The sequence below is a fragment of the Elgaria multicarinata genome, chromosome 6 (assembly GCF_023053635.1).
Source record: "Elgaria multicarinata webbii isolate HBS135686 ecotype San Diego chromosome 6, rElgMul1.1.pri, whole genome shotgun sequence".
Classification (NCBI taxonomy): domain Eukaryota; kingdom Metazoa; phylum Chordata; class Lepidosauria; order Squamata; family Anguidae; genus Elgaria; species Elgaria multicarinata.
Window position 1 is genome coordinate 103,053,663 of NC_086176.1, and position 21,120 is coordinate 103,074,782.

Here is a 21,120-nt window from a genome sequence, read left to right on the forward strand (position 1 = left end):
AAATGGTAAATGGCTGAAATTTGGGGACATTGTTTACTACTGTGCAGGTGACAGTGGCCTATAAGGACTACATTGTAGGTCTACGTCTGTGTAAATGCTGCAATGAAACGTGCACTGGGGAGTGGATTTTTGGCCCCACAGCCTGAGCAAGGTTAAAGGCCAGTGTGGTATAGTAGTTAGAATGTTGAGCTGGGATTACAGCATAATTTGGGCCCCAATTCCAACACAACCTTTGCCTTTCTTAATCACTCTCAATGATATCTAAAGCTTCTTTGTGCATTATGCTTTGCACTTCAGATTTAAGCGGCTCATGCAAAATTATTTTTTAATACAGAAGCATCGGTGCAGAAATCCTCACGACTTTAAAAATGTCAATGCCAGAAACTCAGAGTACGAAAGAACCTCAAACAATTTTAATGCCATTTCAATATGTACATGACAAAACTGAGGGATGTGGCAAGGACAATAAGAAAACAAAACAATTACATGTTTGGGTCCTCCCCATCTCCCAAATCTGGAAAACACAGGGAGAATTTTACACACACTCACCATACCACACAATACCTAAAGAACGATATCATCTTCTAAAGTTTTTTTTTAAAAAATGAAAAACCTTGCTTCCTTTATTTGACATATTTTTAGTGCTACGTATCTATAATTTTCTCAAATTTGTATGTAAAGAACGTGCCAGGGAGCAAAAGTATGACGGAATAAATGTCTTCATACGAAAAGTCTCGCTATTAAAGCAGTAGTTATTGCACTGCCTGCCTGCATTGAACTACACCACAAGAGTGTTGGATAGAGCAATGTATACTTAGACACAGAAGCAGTGAGGGCCAAGAACTCTGTTCACATGACAGCTACTGTTCTGGATGTTGCATCACCAAACTTGAAAATTCAACTGGCCAGTGGCAAATGGAAGACTAAAGTGGCAAATGGAATTGCAAAAATGCATCAAAGAAACACATCATTTACTTTTAAACTACTCGTTCTCTTATATATTTCTACATGTAAAAAACTCATTATGTATGAGAAAAGTAATTGTCCTGCAAAAGTGAAAATCCTTTAATGTTTTACAGTGATGGCTAAAACAAAAAACCCTGAATTTAAACGAACAGAACAAATATTTGGGATTTCGCAACAGTTTCTCGTGTATTATTACAAATTTATAACTGGCCAGCAAGCAACATCATGCATGTGAAACCTTTGAATTAAAAGTGTACCTACGTAAACAACAGTGCAATCCTATACGTGTCTACTTAGAAGTAAGCATCATTTAAATCAATGGGACTTACTCCCAGGTAAGTGCATAAAGAATTGCATCCTAAAACTATTATAAACCCTGATATTTTAAAAACTATAATCTTGTTTCCTTATTACTTAATGGGGTAGAAAGTGCTTGTTCACATGTGTACAGGGTGAGTATGTATATTTTATCTATCATTTGAAGATATAAAGATCATGGGATTTTTGAAAAAAATAATTATGAGGTTTTACAATCTGGGCACCATTTATAAATATTGGCACACTGACTTATAGATTTTTGAAAAAAAATGTAATAATAATCCAATTGGCTTTAAATGACGCAGCACTGAGTTAAGTAACACGTGAGTCACTAGGAGACCTGAAAACATTGCACAGGCTATATAGTCATAACTCAAAGCTATTTTAGCTGAACAAAACAAAGATGCCTCATGATTGTTCTGGAGCAATATCGTTCTTTCTAGCATGGCTGATCTAAGTTCCATAATTATGCAACATACACAAAGCATCTCGGTTTTAATTTTGTTGACATATAACAAGCGAAGTGAAAATTTAAGTTGTTGGGACATTAATGTTTCTACTTACTGAGGAGTTGCTTGCCACAGAACCAGGAACACTAGGATTTTCCTTTCCAGAAGCCTGACCTTTCTCATTAGTCCCGCGAGTTACAAGAATTCTGAAGTGTTGCTGCCTTGAATTTTGATCCGGGCAGATTTTAAAAGTGCACCCTTGCCCTGGAGAAACCCGCTCCACAGAATTGCTTTGGGATATTTCAGAACCATTTGTGCTGTTTCCATGAAGTGCCAGATTCACACCATTGTCCTCCATGGGGCTAACCCGTTCTGGTTGCAGCTGCACTGGATAAGAGGTACTCCTCTCCAGGCGTATCCGTGGATACCTGACCAACCGATCCCCTTTTGTTCCGGTAAAACCAAAATTGTAATCTGTTCCTACATTGTTTGACTGAGGCTGCTGCAGTTGGAAAACAAATAACTTTTTCCCTGAATTGGCGGACCCATCTGGCAGATGCTGCAGAGACCAGCGCCTGGGTTCAGAGGCAGACGCATGATGCTGAGCTTCTGAACTGAACGGCATCAGCGTAACATGGGGCATGTCCACACTTGAAGCTCGGTGCTGAATCCTTACCCCGCTAATGTTTAAGTCCAGTGCTGCTTTGCTTGTGTCATCATCTTGAGTGGTGGTTGCACCATTGTCATTCCAGTTATTGGAAGGTATTGTACAAAATATTCGGTGGTTAGAAGACCCTCCATTAACCTCACGTCCAATGTTCTCAGGCTGTGTGGGTGGAGAATTCTCTGGGGTTACCTGCGGACTAGTTGGAGAAGAACGGCTTCCGACAAGTGACGCGTAATGCTCCCCTAAATCTGAGAAGTTACATGTCTCCTCCGGGGGGGACTCCAAGCCCCCACACTCATCGGCATGCCCGTTGACAGCCTTGCGCTGAAGGGAGATCAGCATGGACGAGCTTCTTGTGGGGCGCGCATCAATGTTGTTCAGAAGCTGAGGAATAAACATGGATGTGCTCCTTTTCAAGGAACCGGCTTCCTGCAAAGTGCCCCCCTCGTCGCCATAATCCATTCTGTGCCTGGAGAACGGGTGAGGCCCGTTGCGTCTCGGCAAAGTGTGGAATGCCATGAAAAAGTCATCATCTTCTCTCTCACGGTCTAGGCTCTCCGATTCAGGAGCTGTGTTGCTTCGTCCGGAGCCAAAATGAAACCGCAGCCGATGGGCCATGGTTTCGGGAGAAAGGAGAGAGGGGGAGACGGCAACGACTCCAGGCACTCCCAGAAGTTAAGAACTGAAGACATAAACTCCAAGAAAAAGTGTCCCATCTGCCAAACTGTTAGCACTGCTATACTGATAGCGACAGATAGCAGAAATAGCCCAAGTGGCCAGCGGCATTCCATGCATGATTGGATAAGAGCAATCAGTGCTCGTCCACACTGTGACAGAGGGTAGGATGGCTGGCATCACATGACCCATTTCCCTCTCTCCAGTGCAAGCTACTATTTTTTTCCCCCTCTTTAATACCAGCAAGAGCCTGAAACAGCACCTTCACAGCTGCTCCTTTTCCATCAGAAAGCAGCGGGCCCCAACAGGAGTTCTCTCCCAGCTGACTAAGGCAGCAAACGCACTCGGCTCTGCTATAAATCTAAGCTACATCATATTCACAGAACACTTTGGGAAGAAGTGAAAAAAGAAGCCGGGGGGGGGGGGAACCACCCACCCACACCGCAGCAGTACACAATATTCCACGCCCCTTCCACCCCCCCCAAAAAATCTTCCTTCACTTTGCATTCTTGTACAGAATCACAAAAATGGCCGGAGAAAGGCACACACACACACACACACACATACGCAAACACAGACTTCGTTTGTTTAAAGCTGGCCGCAGCCTTCAAGTATCATTCTGCTACTGTAAATAAATATAACAGAAGGGCTAGGAACTAGATCTTTCTCCCCCTTCTGCTTAAAGTGATTTCAGTAGCAATCTATTCGCCGTAGCAACAGACACAGATATCATATTGCGACCGTAAACGAACTATAATAACCCGCTTCGGCTATACACAGATCTTTCTGGGAGGAAAAAAAGAACAGAAACTCTTACACGCACAGTTCAAGCTGCAGACAGTAGCAAGCAAACGGACTTCCTTTTGCAGCTTTTTAGGAGTCCGAGAAGGCAAATGAAATCTGGAATGGGGGTGTATAGATTTGACTTAAACTGCTGTGCCGAAATGCTGCCCGCCGCTGGCAACTTTCCGAGGAGAAAGTTAGCAATATTAGTAAGCTTGGATTTCCAGCAGGGAATAGCCCTCTGCTTTGTTAGGAGCCAAAAAGCTTCAGAAGAACAAACAGACAGACCGAAAATCAAAATTAAACAATGCCCGAATTTGGCTCTGCTTTGTGTGGTGGTTTAGATAGAACCGGAGGTGGGGGGTGGGGTATAGCTGAAGTACATTCTGAAAATGCTCTTCTAGCAAGAATTAGGAACTGGGTCAATGAAATTGAACACCCTGTTACACGGGCAAATAAAACAACCTGCTTTATAAATGAAAGCCTCGTATCAAGAGCTATAAAAATCATGTTGGTGTTGAGTCGGGACCACATCCTAGACATTTTAAGCCACAGTTTTCTAATAGCTGGTTTTCACACAGAGAAAGAAGGCAGCTCCAATTTTACAAGAAAAACAAACAAAAACACACACCCAACAACCACGAGAACAATTTTTAAGTGATAAAAACAGTCAAAGCCTGGTACAACCCTCTAGGGTGTTAACAGGACTACAAGACAAAATAAAAACAAACCAAAAGAGAAAAGGCATTTTTATTCACATCATCATCACCACCACCACCACCACCATCATTGCAGGAGCAGCAGCAGCACTGGAAATGGCCTGGAGCATCTTTGGGGCTACAGCATTATTTTAACACAGTTTTTCAGACTGCAAGACATATTCCCAATGTATATGAACAAACAACCCTTACTACTCTTGTAAACAGAATCCACAATCCAGTGGGTTCCTGTGAGTGCTGGGCTTTGATGTGCACTCTCAGATCCCTCTTACTTCCAAGGGGTTCAAAATTCACTTCGATGGAGAGACAGCTCAGGGCTCATCTATACCAAGCAGGATATTCCACTATGAAAGCGGTATATAAATGGCAGGAGCCACACTACTGCTTTATAGCGGTATTGAAGTGCACTGACAACTATTGGGGCCCATTGACACATACTATATGCTGCTTGGTGTGGCTCCTGCCTTTTATATAGTGCTTTCATAGTGGAATATCCTGCTTGGTGTAGATGAGCCCTCAGTGCATCTCCTACTCAGAATTTGGCCATGTAAATCAAGCCAGCCACTTCCCCCTTCACAAATACATGTTGGGAACGCCAGGAGGAATGCTTTGGTGAAGGGGAGATTTGTAGCAAGAAGAAATGGGCAGGGAAAGGATTAAATAGCCATTTTTCCCTCTCCCCCGCCCCACCACCTGTGCCAAAACTGTTTTTTATTTTTTTAAAAAATGTTTTGGGCTCCATTCTTTGCCATGTGTATTTTCATTTATATATTAAATTTAATACATTTTATGGCCCTTCTTTCCACCCACAGAAGCCTCTCAGATGGCTTGGAACCAACACTTTAAACTCAGTCCATTATAATAAAACTGGAGCAAGACCCAAATAGACAACAAAGTAACAGCAAGCAAACAACAGCCAATTGGTGATAAATAAGAACTACAAAAACTACCATAAAGCTACCAAAAGCTTGAACAATTTATTTATTTTAAAATATTTGTTTGGGGTGGGCAACTTCAGGAGGTCTAATGTCATCTTTGCCTCACCACCACCACCACCCCGGCACTTCCAAAAAAACCAAGCTACTTTTGACACTTTGGGCACTCCGTAGCTGCTATGGACACCTTTTTAATAGCAAGTTTAGGTAATTTCAGGGCAGCAGTGGAGGCTGCATGTGATGCCTAAAAAATAGCAATGTTGGGAAATGGCAGCCTACATCTAGGCTGGGAAGACTAGGGGGCACCACAGAGTAGGCTCTGTCCCCAGCGATCTGGAACAGGGCCATAGTGGCAGTTCTTAACACAGACAAGTTGATATGTGAGCTTCTAATTCAGATGAGGAGCCTCTAATTCACATATGCAAGTCAAGACTTGATGTTGTTACTCAGTGACTGCAGTGGACAAGCAAGTGGGAGGCAGTCCGATACAGCTCTTATCTTACAAAACTGTGCTCTCTATCTAAACATACTCGGCACACCCACTGTCCCCTATCCAAAGATAGAAACCATATTGGCGGTATTGGACTGGCTCCTACCACTGGTCACTCCCATATTGCTTCTTCCCTAGCTTATACAACACAACGTCTCTATTTCTGTCTTGCATTATCACCAGTATGTGGGTCTCAGGACTTGCAGTAGTTCCAGGATTCATAACCACTACACTTCTCTCTTTCATCAACCCTACTCTGCCCAATCGCCAATCCCTGAGCCCTGACCACTTATAATCCTATGATCAAGCAGCTTTCATGTTCACACATGCCACGATTTGAGAAACCATAGACAACTTTCCTATAACATGGGCAGAAAGAAGCATAATACTGTGGCAGGGCAAGGAGCCATTGCTTTACATGAATATGATAAATACAGGATAGAATACTCACCAATCTATTTTCATCGAACACTTCAAACAGTAGTCTATGGTTAGATGGATTTACCTACAAGATGCAAAGAAAGAAAGAATATAATGATCTGTTTTCTTTTTAAAGTGTATTTATGGGTATAGTAGTTGCTTAGTTCAAGGATTCCAAGCTTTCTCTAACAACACAATCCTATACCTGTTTACTCAGAAGTAAGTCCTATTGTATTCAATCAAACTTACTCCACAGTAATTGCATTTAGGATCACAGCTTAAACAAAGAGGAAAAAGCATGATTGGATTGCCTAAGGTCAGCCAGGTCAAAGCAAAGGGAGGGAGATGAGTCAATGACTCACACCCTTACTCAAGATCGAAGTCAAACAGGGGCTACAGGGGTAGGCCCCACCTCCTCCTGAACTCTAGAAAGGAGATTGCCTCCCAGCCCCAGAGGCGGCACACTCCCCATTTTAGCTGGCTTCCCTGGATGGGAAAACTAGGTAACTCTTGTCTTTTTCTTTCCCCAGGAAGACCTGGGGCAGAAAAACACACAAGAAAGGAGATTGTTCCAACCGTTCCAATAGACCCATTCCATTTCCACAACACATCATCATCATCACCATCATGGAACTCAAGGACTCAACTCAGCTTTATTAGTTGGCCTAATTGAAGCTAGGGTTTCCCAACTGCAACCCAGAGAGCACATCTATATTTCAGAGAGCTGCAGATGGAAAAGAGGATGCAGGAATGGTATGCCCTGCTCCTCCCTTTCTCCTCCCGCCAGCCCTTATAGGCCTCCCACTTGAGGTGGCACAATCAAACAAAGAGGCAGAGAGAGGGATCTGTTAGCCAGTTTGCAACCAGGCCAACTTACTTAAGACAAAAGCAGAACTGGGTCACAGAGACTTCAGAAAGGGAGTTTGCATACCCACTACTAACCAACCAAGCAGCTACTTCTGGCTTTTCACTATGAGAAGCTGAGGCCTGGATTTATTTCTCAAGCACCCCAACTCCTCAGGAAATAATTATTATTATTATTATTATTATTATTATTATTATTATTATTATTATTATTATTTTACATTTAGATACCGCCCTATAACTGAAGATCTCTGGGCTGTTTACAAAGATTAAAAGACTCATTAAGGACCCTTCACTGCCTCACAATTTCATAACAAGTTCCTTACTGTCCACAATATTTTACTTCAGTGAAGAGACCTCTCATGAAGATTATGCTCAGCCTCAATGACCCTGACAGGAAATGAGCCATAATAAAACCTGAACACGCTTATTTTTATGTGAATGACAAACATTCTGGAAGTTGGCAAACCTCTCATAAATATTAAAAATACTGACAGAAGAAATAAAGCCAAATTTAAAAATAGAACAGTAGCATCCACATTAGTGCATGTAGACATGAAAACAATGAAACCATGTTCACCTCCAAGCTGAAGCATCAAACACTGACCATCCAAGGCCTACTCCATCATGAAAGTTCAGGAACATAGAAAAGTGCCTTATAATAGTCTGCTTCGCATGAGATGAGGGTGGTTAATAAGTCACGGTAGCTTGTTCACCAGCCCTGTGCATGCCGGCTGGGTGCTTGCTCATTTCCCAAATTACTCTCGCCCAACTCAAACTGCCAAAGGTGGCATGTTGGGGTGGTTAATAAACCACCCAGTGCCCGTGGCCTGTTGTAGGGTTGTGTAGTTGTTTGTTAACCATCTCAACATGCCACCCTCTCCAGGTTTGGATGTCATGGGAAGCTGCACTGGAGACATAAATTGGCAACCTGGCACCCATGGGTGCCACAATTCACTGTGGCTTAAATAAGCCATGGTGGGCTGTGATGATTGTGTGAATCAGGTCACTGAGCCAGACCACTGATCCAACCAGGGGCCCTCCAGATGTGTTGGAAGGCAGCTGACATCATCCCAAACCAGTGTGAGCGATGGCCATATTAGCCAGGGATAATAGGTGTTAGAGTATAACAGGGCACCAGGCTGTGGAAGACAGATCTACTCAGGCAATGTCTTCTCTGAATGGCAGCAGCTAAGACTTTTCCAGCCCTCCCTGGAGATGTTGGGGGTTGAACCGGCTGACTATAAACTTCCAGTTGGAATTCAAGGAGCTGGCAATGACACTTAATGCCCTAAATGGCTTGGGGCCTCAATACTTGAGGGAGTGCCTCTCCCTATATATGCCCACCCAAGATTTTAGATCTGTTGAAGGAGCCCTCCTCTGTGTCCCACCAGCATGAGCCATACAGTATGGTGGGACATGGGAGAGGGTTTTCTCTGTTGTGACACCCCTGTTGTGGAATGCCCTCCCCTTGGAGGCCCGTCTGGCTTGGTTTCGGTGCTAAGTTAAAATGTGGCTTTTTATAAAAGCCTTTGAGGGCTAAAGTGGCAAGTCGTTTTAATTGTTTTTATTGCTTTTAGTTTTCCACTGGTCTTAGCTTATTAATGGTTTAAGACGATTTAAGCTGTGTACATTATTTATTGTTTATACGGTTTGATTTTATCTGTATGCCACCAAGATCCCAATGATATAGAGCAGGATACAGATGTTTTAATTGATAAATAAACAAACAAACCTGTGACCTTTTGTATGTTTAAATAAATAAACCTGGGACCTTTTGTGGGCAACAACCCACAAATTGCCATTATGTATAAACCAGGTCTTTGCTTTTAAGTGGCATCAAGTTTCCCTGGATAGCTTTCTTTTCCTGCCTTGCACCCTTTCCATTTTACTGGTTTCATCGCTTCACTTTCAGACAAACATTTAAAACTGCAGAAATACTGCGCTGCATGGAGAATGCACATTTTCTCAGAAGCAAGTTCCGTTATGCTCAATGGGGCTTACTCCCAAGTAAATGGGCAGAGCACTGCAGCCTTGTACCACAATCCTATGCATGCTTACTTGGAAGCAAGACCCTCTCTGAACAATGGGGCTTATTCCCTAATAAGTGTGTTCGGGATTGCAGCCTTAGTAAAGTGTAATAAGACCAGACACAAGATCTGGTAGAAAGATTCCTATGTATTAAACTTTGTTGTGACTGGAATGGAAAAAGCCGGGACCAGACATTCAGAGATGAGTGCCAAGACAATTCCTAGGGATTGTGCATTACTAATCAAAACAGGCTTGGTTCATTTCCCCCCTTTTAGAGTATATTAGAAGAACCAATGTCACTAGGATAGTAAGGATGACTGCAGAAATAAAATCTTCTCTATTTTCACTGTTTAAACGTGCTATAAAAATCAATTAGAAAACCATTTATAATCTCTCCAAATTGAGACACTGCTAAAAATATTGTTTCCAAAATGCTAACGAAAAAGGGCCAACTGCACAGACAGTATTTGGAACCGCCGCTTTAACAATCTACAATGCCCCGGTCTGTTGCCGACAGCTGCTCCAAAAGATTAAATTTAATCTGCTGAAATTTTACCTTGCCCCCTTTCTTTCTGTCTTTCTTTCACTCTCTTTTTAAAGAAAAACTTCACAGAGAGGTTGAACAAGGAAATTACCAGTGATGTGAAACCTGAGCAAATCATTACATTAAATTAGAAATAACTTCATTTTAAAACAGACTGTTTATAACTCTGCTTTTGCTTCCCTTCTGCAAGGTAAATAATGTTTGGAGTGAGGTTTGTCGGAGACAGGGGATGGGCATGGATGCATGGGGTGGTCCAAAGTCTTTCTCAAGGGGGCTGGGCATCTGAGCATCTGGACAAAAGGCATAAGCCCAGCTGCAGTGAAGAATGGGATCTGACAATCAGTGACCCTGTTCAGATGACACACTAAATCACGGTGGTTAAGCATTTTGAGCTAAACACTGGGCCTGTTCAGAAGACACCTTGAACCCTGCTGGTTAAGGCTTTTGGTTAGGCAGCAGGGTTTAAGGTGTCTCATGCGATGCATTTTGCTAAACTCTGCTCACTCACTAACCACAGTTGAACTGCCTGCAGCAGGGTTAGCAGCTCTAACCATGGGTTACAGTGTTGTGTGCAGCAGCACAGCTTCTGGCTAGTGCTAACCCCAGAGAATCACAGTTTTGCTAACCCCAGAGCCTGAAGTGTCATCTGAACAAGTTCATTACAGCTTAGCGTGTCGTGTGAACCATTCCTAACCATGGTGGCTCCATAACATCAGTTTAAACATGCTCACTAACCATTTACTGCAAAAGGGTTAGTGGCCTAATCATGGCTTAGCATGTTGTCTCAACAGGCCCAGTGAGAACATGGAAATGTGATGGGAGTCTGTATCAGGTCACTGCTAGAGCCCCATTCACAACAGACTCTTATTTATTTATTTATTTATTTACTTATTTATTTATTTTTACAACATTTATATGCCATTCCAGAACAGTGAACAATAAAAGATAAAAGAATAAAACACTATATATATATATATATATATATATATATATATATATATATATTAAAAAAACGGAATACCAGTAAAAACTATGGCTGCTCAGTCAAGTAAGGCTTCTTGAAATAAAGATGTTTTCAGGAGGCACCAAAAACAACACAAAGTTGGTGTTTGCCTGACCTCCTGAGGCAGGGAGTTCTGTAGAAAGGAGCCTTCGCTTCTGTAAGTAAGCTCTAATTGGGCCATAGGTCCGTGCAGAACTACCAGGAGCATGCCATCTGATGACCCCAGTGATTGGGCAGGTTACTATTTCTATTTATCTATTTAGACATTTGTATCCTGCCCTTTATCAGAAGGATCTCAGGGTGGCGTACAGATAAAAGGACATAACTGCCTCCCAGAAGGATAGGTGACAAAAGTGGACACAAGCAGCTACAGTTTATTTATTTATTTTATTTATTTATTACATTTTTATACCGCCCAATAGCCGAAGCTCTCTGGGCGGTTCACAAGCGGTTCACAGTTTGTGGCACATCTGGACATAAGTTAATGGGTCTAGCCCCCTATGGGCCATGCTATGGCCATAGAGCCAGGCCTGCATTCCTGCTTTCCCTTTCCAACGCTTATCTGCGATTCAATAAATTAGGAGCCAAAGCTGTCCCCACCCTTGAAAGAGATATGTATCATATCTACACATGTACCATAATGCGCATTATGGTACACCTGCCAAAAATACCTTTTTACTCTCTCAGTACTTTAACAGTCTATAAATTAATTTTAACTTTGCTGTTTCAAATTTGTATTTTAAATTTGTATTTCTGCACTGCTGCTGATTTTTATCCTGGTTCGGCTTTTATATTGTATTTTATATCGTGTTTTTTATACTGTGGTTTTATACTTTGAATGATTTTAATTTTTGTGAGCCACCCAGAGAGCTTCGGCTATTGGGCGGTATAGAAATGCAATAAACAAATAAATAAATATTTATTTCCCCCTAACTCTTTAATTCCCTTAAATTAAGTCTTTAATTTCCCCTAACGCCTGTTTTGTTTAATTACAGTATGGAAGGGACATCAGTGCAAGACACTCTAATAAAGAGGAGGCACACCCAAAGGCAGTGGTAGCTAACCAAGTGAATGTCAGGCCTTGTACCTAGTAGGTAGATTTATTAGGAAATAGTTTGAGAATGTCAGATGTCTCTGCAAGCTTATCTCTGTAAGAAGTTCCCACGGGATCTAGCTTGCTTATTGCCTGTTGCGGCCTTGAAGCTGCTGGTTGTCTGGGAACTTGAGAGTGTTTTGATAAGGAGGGGGCCGCTCTTGGAAGCTGTCACTCAGATTGTAGACTCATCAAGGTGGGTTGTACCATCCCGCCCTGTTGGCACATGGACATGGTTTATAGGTCAGAGGACCTGTCTGTCAAGTGGCTTTGAATAGGCCTTAATTGCTGGTGCAAAGCTGGAAAACGCTTTGCTAGATTTCATCTCTCGACGAAACACCTGGCCTTCCTCCTGCTTGGGATTCCATCTCCGGCTGGGCCTTTGAAAGCACTCTGCACATGGATGCTTTGCTATTTGGACTTTGGATCTCTAAGAACTGTGCCATGAAAAGTACTGTGAGGCTTTTCATAGACTTGGTCTTGCATTTGCTGTGGATTGTGTGTGTGCTCTGACTTAGGTGGCAAGGGAGCTTCCCCAGAGCTAACGTTACTTGCCGGGGAGTTCCTGGGCCTGTGATGTTACTTTCCCTATAGTCATGGTAATCAGTTGTGGCAGGCTGAGATTGACTGGTGCGTGACCTATCTTCTCTGCCCAGCTCTGGTGGCTCAGAGCATTCCCCTCCCTGGGATTTTGTTTTAGGCTGTGGCCATATCCCTTGAGGTGCTAGCATATGTGGCGTCTGGAGCTCAAATCGGACGGTGGCTAACCCTAAACACGCACACCCACACACCCGAGTGATTGCCTTAAGGATCGTATCAGAAAAGGACCCTAAAGCTTTCTAACCATTGTTCCGCTTTAAGTGGCGTTGTTTGGAGAATGTAACCATTACGCTGTTTACCGTGTGATTTCTTCAATAAAAGAAGTCTCAGTGATGTGAGTGTCAAGAGTCAGTTTGCCAGCACGTGTGAATTCCAGAGGGAACAGACATGAACACAACACTGAAGCTCCCAAGTTAAAACCAAAGCACCAGCAGATAGGCCCAGGGAAGACCCATCTCCAATACCGGAAACCTACTTCCAGTCAGTATAGGCAATATTGAGCTAGGCAGGCCAGTGTTCTTCCTACGTTCCAGTTCCAAAATATGAAGATGTCCCGTTCTAGCTCATGCACTGCACAACCCTTCCTCTGATGATGTGGCTATGTCTCTATTCTACTGAGCCAAGGCACAGGAAATCAAAGCCATGACCAGCAGAAATCCAGGACTATCTCTACTATGCCATAGCTAGGCCTGCAATCTTCCAGGCTCTGGTTTCCAGGTATCCATTAGTAGTCAATAAAGCTAGGAACTGCTGGCTGCCTTTTCGGGGTAATCTGCAATGGGAAGGGAAACTCTTGTCCTTTCTAGAAGCTGATAGGAGGCTCGGGAGACCTCAGTCAGTAAACACCTTAAGTGTGTAGTTGCTTATTGGCTAGCTGCCTTCACTAATGTCAGCAGTCCACACCTGCATGGAGGAAGCTAGCTAGTCAGCAACCACTGTGTTTACAAAGGTTCCACTTGCCTCCACTAAAACTGATTTCTGGTGAGGATGGAAATTCCCCCTCTGACCACTTTTGTCCCACCGCTGCAGCCAGAGGTTCCTATAAGCGAACTCACCTGGTACCGCTATGCATTTTACAAGAACCTGTGGCACGTGTGCTGTGGGTTGGACACATGCCAGAAGTACTATGCCATTTGCAACACTACAACATGATCTGTTCTTTCCCTTTTCAAAATGCGACACAATCTGCCAGCTGTATATAACCATTCCAGTGCCTGGTAGAAGACTACAAGCTATGTGTGAATAGCCAATTCAAAGTCCAAATGGTGGAATTGGTCCCACCGGAAGCCATCACACTGGGAAGCAACTAACAAAAAGTCTCATGTAGAATGCTGAATTCCTGGATTTAATTGGAAACTATATGGAGAAGCTCCACTGGCAAGATTCTCCACCTAAATCTATTTTTAATGAAAATTGTAGTGGCTCTCAGGTCACCAGTAGCCTCCATGTAGCCTTCCCAGAATCACTGTGAATGCCTTGAAATCAAGGGTCCAACTCTACTTGGATCTATCGACTCTCTGGCTGTCTCTTGATAATTTGGTACTCGAAAGTGCCTGAGAGGCTTGAGGCTATTGCCCCGTATTTGTACTTTGAAACTAAGCTGAGAAGCCCATGAGTCTGCACTGCCAGCATTTTTCTAGTTTTTGGGCACAAGCCATAGCTCAGTGTGGTAGAGCACATGCTTGGTATGCTGAAGGTCACCTGGTTCAATCCCCAGCTTCTCCAAGTAGGACAAGGAAAGAATCCTGCCTGAAATCCTGGGGAGCCGCTGCTGCCAGTCAGTGTTGACAATACTGGGCTAGATGGGCCAATGGTCTGACTCAGTATAACACAGCTTCCTATGTTCCTATGTAAGTGAACTCCTTTGGGTTCTCCTTTCTCTGAGGTTAGGTAATTATAGCCTCTCCTGCTTTATTTTCTTTCATTTTCTCCTAAATTTATCTGTTCCCACTCCTGCGACCCACCATTTTGTCTAGCAAAAGACAGCCTCTTCTGCTACTTACACAGTGCCCCCTTCCCTCCTTATTTGGTAAGTACTAATCTCCCAATCTTTACTCTCTCTTTTCTAGATAGCCCCATTAGAAGTGGTATACTTATCCATGTGTCTGGAGGCCTTATATTAACCAAGCCCATTTCCTCTGTAATGCATGTGTTTTGCAAACAAGTGCATGTGTTTTGCAAACAAACACCTGTAAAAATAAGGTTCATGTTTCTGGACTTTGAATGAGTGAGCTAATATCCCCCATGTGGGCTCTCCCACACTAGAGGCATTCACGAGGCAGCTGGACAACCATCTGTCAGGGATGCTTCGGGTGGATTCCTGCATTGAGCAGGGGGTTGGACTCGATGGCCTTGTAGGCCCCTTCCAACTCTGCTATTCGATGATTCTATGATTCTATGAAAGTATTCCCTATTTAGTAAGAGCATAGTGCATAAACCCACTGTGTGCACATCACCCCTCAGCTAAAGGCCCGTTTAAACCAGCATTGGTAGTATACACACGTATTGGTCCTGTTCAAACATAACAGCATCCAGTGGCAATTTGTGGGGTAAATAAGAACAAACCATGAGTTAACTTGGTCAATTCATGAACAACCTCATGTGACTGGGTTCAGACATCATGGAAACAACCTACAAATCCCACTTTCCTAGGTTGTTACCAGAAGGGCTTGTGTGTGTCCTGGAAAATCGTGGGTTAATTAAATTATGTCTGAACGGGGTCTTTCTGTGTCTGAATGAATGAGGACATGCGTCAACAAGTAGCCTTCAATGTTTTAAAACCTGGGACCCATCTTAACATTCCAACCTGCAAAATTATACCTGCTTCTTTTTAACTAAATATAATTGTCTTAGAATCATAGAGTTGGAAGGGGCCTAACAAGGCCATCGAGTCCAACCCCCTGCTCAATTCAGGAATCGATGTACATGGGGGTTACCTGGTAGTCGCCCTTCCAGAAACTGACCAGGCCTAGACCCACTTAGGTTCATCAAGGTTGCAGCATCCCATGCCATCACACCAGATAATCTTTTTCTTCTTATACCCTCTGCACCCCCACATCTTTCCCACACAAACAGCTATATCCCAAACAAATAAATAAAATGGGAATTCCACAGGTGCAGAATAAGCAGATTTTAAAACATTTGTTCAAGTTGGAACGTGTTATCATATACTACAATGATTACTATTTTGTTACCTCATTAAGCCATGCTCAACATTGATAAAAAAATATATTTAGAAAACACTTACTCTAAAATAAAATTCTTCATTCCATTTTGGATTCAGGGTCTGCAAGGAGTGGGGAAGAAGAGGGGGTGAGAAATTCACATTTAGTAATACCAAATCTGAAAGAGTTTTAGAAAATGCTAAAGATCTGCCAGTACATTTTGCTGCATTTTCAAATAGGAGTGACAGTAAAAAAAAGAAAAAGAAAAATTCAGAGCTACAGCTTTCATCAATAATAAAGACGCTGTCGTCAAAAGGGAGGGTATGTGAAGTGGGATAAACCAGAAATAGATGTCAGCTATAAATAGGAACCTCACAGTGGGAGTCAGTCCATTGATGACCTGTACAGAGATGTCTTAATGAAGGCTGTTAAATATTTCATTATCAACATTCTTTAACATGTTGCCAAGGAGTTGCGGGAAGGTGTGCATGGTGGGGTGGGGTTAGAGGTAAATGGTCACCATATGCAAATAAAGGGATAAATTTCAAGTTCTAGAGCCAAGCTGTTAACATGAACATAAATATAATTTATATTTTCTCAGAAAATTTCCACTCCCCACCTACTTTGCCAAATTTAGAAGAGAACGTACAATTCTGGCCAAAATAAATGATATATTTTTCAAATCTACATCCCACCATTTAATCTAGTCTTCCTTAAGCTGATGCCCTCTGGATGTATTAACCTACAGCTCCCAGAATCTCCCAGCCAGCCAAAGCACATGGGATAGCTCCGAAGTACATGGGGATAGTTCCTTCACAGCCCTGACTGGTTCTGACTGAAACCAGAGCGGATTCATCACCTCACAAACATCGGAGCCAATGGCCTTTGCTGCCCTAAATCCTACAAAAGGAGTCCCAACACGAACAAGGCCCTATTCCTCATAGTTGCCAGCTTCTCCTCCGAAGTCCAAGGCAGTTGGAGCAAAATGTCACCTCAAGACATGAAAACATTTGATTAAACAGATGAAAGATGATGGTTCTTAAAAGATCTTGGACCTAGACCATTTAAGAACTTGGAATTGGGTCTGAGAACTAACTGGAAGCCAGTTCTCTTTGGATGAGTTTGAATAATACCTGGGTTAGAATGATCTGAACCAGCTTTCAATTTTCACATACTCGAATCAATAAAATGTGATTAGTGAGTTACATGAGTTGAAAAGGCTTTAGTATTAGCTTCAGAGGCACTTCTTGCAGCCTGACATTAAGGTCCATCAGACTGATAGACCCTGGAGATAGGCCCCTTTCAGGCCTTTTCGGTGGTGGCTCCAGCTCTCTGAAGTCCCATCTTTTATTTTATTTATTCATGTAAAATTATTTTTAGGCCGTCTTTGTTAGCTTTTAAACAAGGCTTGAAAATCTATTTTAATAATAATATTAATAATAATAATGTTGAATTATGTTTTGATTATGCTTATAAGCCAAGTATATCACAGTGGCCAAGTATGTGTCCAGCAGACATGTATTTCTTAGCCTCTGCTGAAAATAAAGGGTGGATTAGCAACATTTCTACCTGTTGCTAAAAATATTGCTATCCTAGCAACAAAACTAGTCCAATCAATTGAACTATCATTTGAAATAATTTGCTTCCTGTTCAAACATAAAGAAGGCACTCCGGTCCTGAAAGAACACGGCATGGCCTTTTGTTATTTTACTCAGTGTGGCACAGTGGATATCAGTCCAAAACAAATATTTTTAAATCCGTATCTAGCAGTTACATATTTTTGAATGTATGTATTTTACTCTAGTATGAATACAGGAGGCCTGATCCAGATCTTAAAAGAACCCCCTAGCCCTACGCTAGGGTCCTGATTTGAATTGGGGCCCTTTCATCTATTCTAGAATGAAAATGACCAAAAACATAACTGTTGGATGTGGGTTTCAAGTAATGTCTGTTTTGGCCCTTAGTAACTGGGGTGAACTGTACTGAGATTCCCATTCAATCACAAAGATAGCTGGGTGACATTATGCCTGTTATCCACACTACTTAATCAACCTCACAGACAGGATAAAAAGGAGGAAACCTATCAACACTGCCAAGAGCTTTTGGGAAGAGGAGCGAGAAGCTAATGTGATAAATAATGTGTATTTGGCCACTGAAACAAAAACAGATATTTTTAAAGTATGCATATCCACACCAACAAAGCAGCATACTGGGGCATTATCCATCTTTTCATTTTCATCAGTTCAGGAGATGTTACCCTCTTACCTTTTTAATTGTTTTTGTCTGCACCAGGGCAAGCTCTCGGTTTTCATCTGCTACATACAATGAAAGTTTCACATATGGGTCACTGCAAAAGAAGAACTTGCCATTAATCTTACATATTTTAATCACCACAGAGAACATGCTGTGAAAGAAATTTGATTCGGCTTTATATTTAAATTTTAGGGATTCCCCCGCCAGCATTATATCTGTTAGTCCAACTAACTAACGATACTAAACCATTAATAAGAATGACTGTGCTGGATCAGACCGAAGGCCTAGCTAGTCCAGTGTTCTGTTCCCACAGTGGCCCTGGTGTAGGGTGATCATATGAAAAGGGAGGACAGAGCTCCTGTATCTTTAACAGTTTTATTGAAAGGGGAAATTCAGCAAGTGTCATTTGTATGCATGCAGCACCTGGTGAAATCCCCTCTTCATCACAACAGTTAAAGCTGCAGAAGCTAAACTAGAGTGACCAGATACAAAAGAGGACAGGGCTCCTTCAGCTTTTACTGTTGTGATGAAGAGGGAATTTCACCAGGTGCTGCATGCATACAAATAACACTTGCTGAAATTCCCCTTTCAATAAAACTGTTATAAAGATCCAGGAGCCCTGTCCTCTTTTTCATATGGCCAACCAGGGCCTAATCTACACCAAGCAGGATATTGCACTATGAAAGCAGAATATAAAAGGCAGGAGCCACACCAAGCAGGATATAGCACAATGAAAGCGGTATATGGTATGTGTCAATGCGCCCCAACAGTTGTCAGTGCACTTCAATACCGCTATAAAGCAGTAGTGTGGCTCCTGCCTTTTATATACTGCTTTCATACCACTTTCATAGTGCAGTATCCTAGGGTGACCATATGAAAAGGAGGACAGGGCTCCTGTATCTTTAACAGTTGTATTGAAAAGGGAATTTCAGCAGGTGTCATTTGTATATATGGGAACCTGGTGAAATTTCCTCTTCATCACAACAGTTAAAGTTGCAGGTGCCCTGCCCTCTTTTAAATCTGGACACTCTAGTATAGCTCCTGCAGCTTTAACTGTTGTGATGAAGAGGGAATTTCACCAGGTTCTCCATATATACAAATGACACCTGCCGAAATTCCCTTGTCTATGCAACTGTTAAAGATACAGGAGCCCTGTCCTCCTTGTCATATGGTCACCCTAAATATCCTGCTTGGTGTAGATTAGGCCCAGGTGCCCCAAAAGGGAAGGCCACAAGCAAGACATGAGGGCAATAGCACCCTCTCACTCATGTTTCTCAGCAACTTGGGTTCAGAGGCATGCTGCCCCTTATACTGGAGGTATTATATAGCTATTACAAATAATAGGCTTAGTTCGCACATCATAAGGCACCCTGAAAATAAGCCACAGTGGGTCACTAACCCACGTTACTCCCAACAAATTACCAGGTGCTCTGATGCTTCATGTGGCTGTTTCCCCAACCCCTGCCCAGCGTGTATCCCAGAGGCCATTGCGGCATAACTCTATCCTGGGAGTCTTTGAAGGGGATCGCTGGTGATTTTACAGCAAAAGGCCTTTCTGCCATTAGGCCGCTGTGTGTGCCTGCCAGGTTTTGTTTGATTGTTTTTCCTCTATTAATATGTCTTACCCCCTTTTTCAAAGCTGTTACTGAAATATGTCTGTGTACGTTGTCGTTTAAGATAGTGATAACAAAACACTCCGAATGTATGAAGCATATTATTAAGTGGTGCTATTAGGTGAATGATATATGTTTTTTCATACATTATTATAGTTCTAATGTACAACTGTTTCAAATAAATAAAAATAAAATTATTTTAAGCTGCTGCACGCTGAAGTATATTTTAGCGAGTAAATCTCACTGAACGTATTAGGACTTTCTTTGGAACGAGCACACATAGGATTGTGCTGTTAGACGCTTAAATGCATTGGCAACAACGAATCAGAATTACTCTCTGCACAACATCAACACTTTATAAACAAGAGAAAATTTGCCAAGTATTTTCATTTTCCCCTGAATCAGGCAGACCACCTGTTGCTCGGCCCCAAATTATAAAACTGTTGAATTAATGTAACTGAAATGGTCAGCTACCCTCTAGTGGCTACAGTTAATGGTACAAAGACATAGAAACTGGCTGTCTATCGTATGGCAGGTTGTCACACAATCGCTATTTTCCACATCATTTGAAGGGGGAAATCACTACAAATGGAGAAAGCTTGTCCAGTGGAAGTTAAAACTTTGTGTAAATCTCAATATTGCTGGGACAAAAGTTGTCTGGACTGGGCAACACCAGATCAGAAAGAATGGATTTATAAGATCATGTATACAATTGTAATGGAGAAAATTAATTACCATTGGGCAAGATGGAATTCAGAAGTTTTAATTCATATCTAAATAAAATAATCATTTTCAAGAAGAAAACACATTACTTCTAGTTTTAGAGGTCACGTGCATCTATCACAGTAAGCATCATCACAAAAGAGGCCATGCCGCCTGTCTCAGATCTGTTCACGACAGCACTAACAGCAATAACATGTATGCAGTTTTTAAAAGCAATAAAATCTAACACAACAGATGGCAGAGCAGCATAAAAGCCAAGCATTGGGGATTGACTCATAACTAAAATGCCAGAGGGGATAAAAAAGGTCTTTTGCAAAATGACATCACGGCAGGCACCAGGCAAGCCTCCCTGGGGTCTACCTTATCATAGCAGTGTTGGGTGAAAACCTTTTTATCTTTCAGGCACCTGCTCCCCTGAAAAGTAGCAGAATTTCTTCATATTCTCAATGGCTCCCAGCCCTTTCAAGTCTCAGAGACAATGGCCATTTGAGGACTGGGTGGGGTGGGGTGGACAGTGACGTATGAAGTTTTCTTCCCAATCCTCCCCATGGAAAGGGGCCATGGTTCAGTGGTAGAGCACCTGCTTTGCATGCAGAAGGTCCCAGGTTTGATCCCTGGTATCTCCAGGTAGGGCAGGAAAAAAAACTACCTGAAGCTCTGGGGAACTGCTACCAGCCAGTGTTGACAATACAGGGCTAGATGGCCCAAGGGTCTGACTCAGTATAAAGCAGCTTCCTATGTCCACCTGCTGCCATAACTGCCTTACCAGGTCTGTAACAGTGGCTATGGGGATAGTTGCCAGATTTATGC

The 21,120-nt window shown here is 42.4% G+C and overlaps 1 protein-coding gene across 15 annotated transcripts in view; it reads right to left on the reverse strand.

The window, feature by feature from the left end:
- NEDD4L (NEDD4 like E3 ubiquitin protein ligase) overlaps window positions 1–21,120 on the reverse strand; it is a 289,888-nt gene that overhangs the window by 148,829 nt on the left and 119,939 nt on the right. For 7 of the 15 annotated variants that reach the window (XM_063128205.1, XM_063128204.1, XM_063128209.1 and 4 more), the window contains 3 exons: window positions 17,987–18,068; window positions 15,805–15,843; window positions 6,454–6,507 (listed from right to left, as the gene is read on the reverse strand). The exons of 1 other annotated variant lie outside the window; for it this stretch is intronic. In XM_063128205.1, the coding sequence (XP_062984275.1) occupies window positions 6,454–6,507; window positions 15,805–15,843; window positions 17,987–18,068 (175 nt within the window). Of the gene's footprint in view, window positions 1–1,848; window positions 3,128–6,453; window positions 6,508–15,804; window positions 15,844–17,986; window positions 18,069–21,120 lie in introns of those variants that run through there. 7 more of the 15 variants (XM_063128201.1, XM_063128198.1, XM_063128202.1 and 4 more) reach the window with 5 other exon arrangements.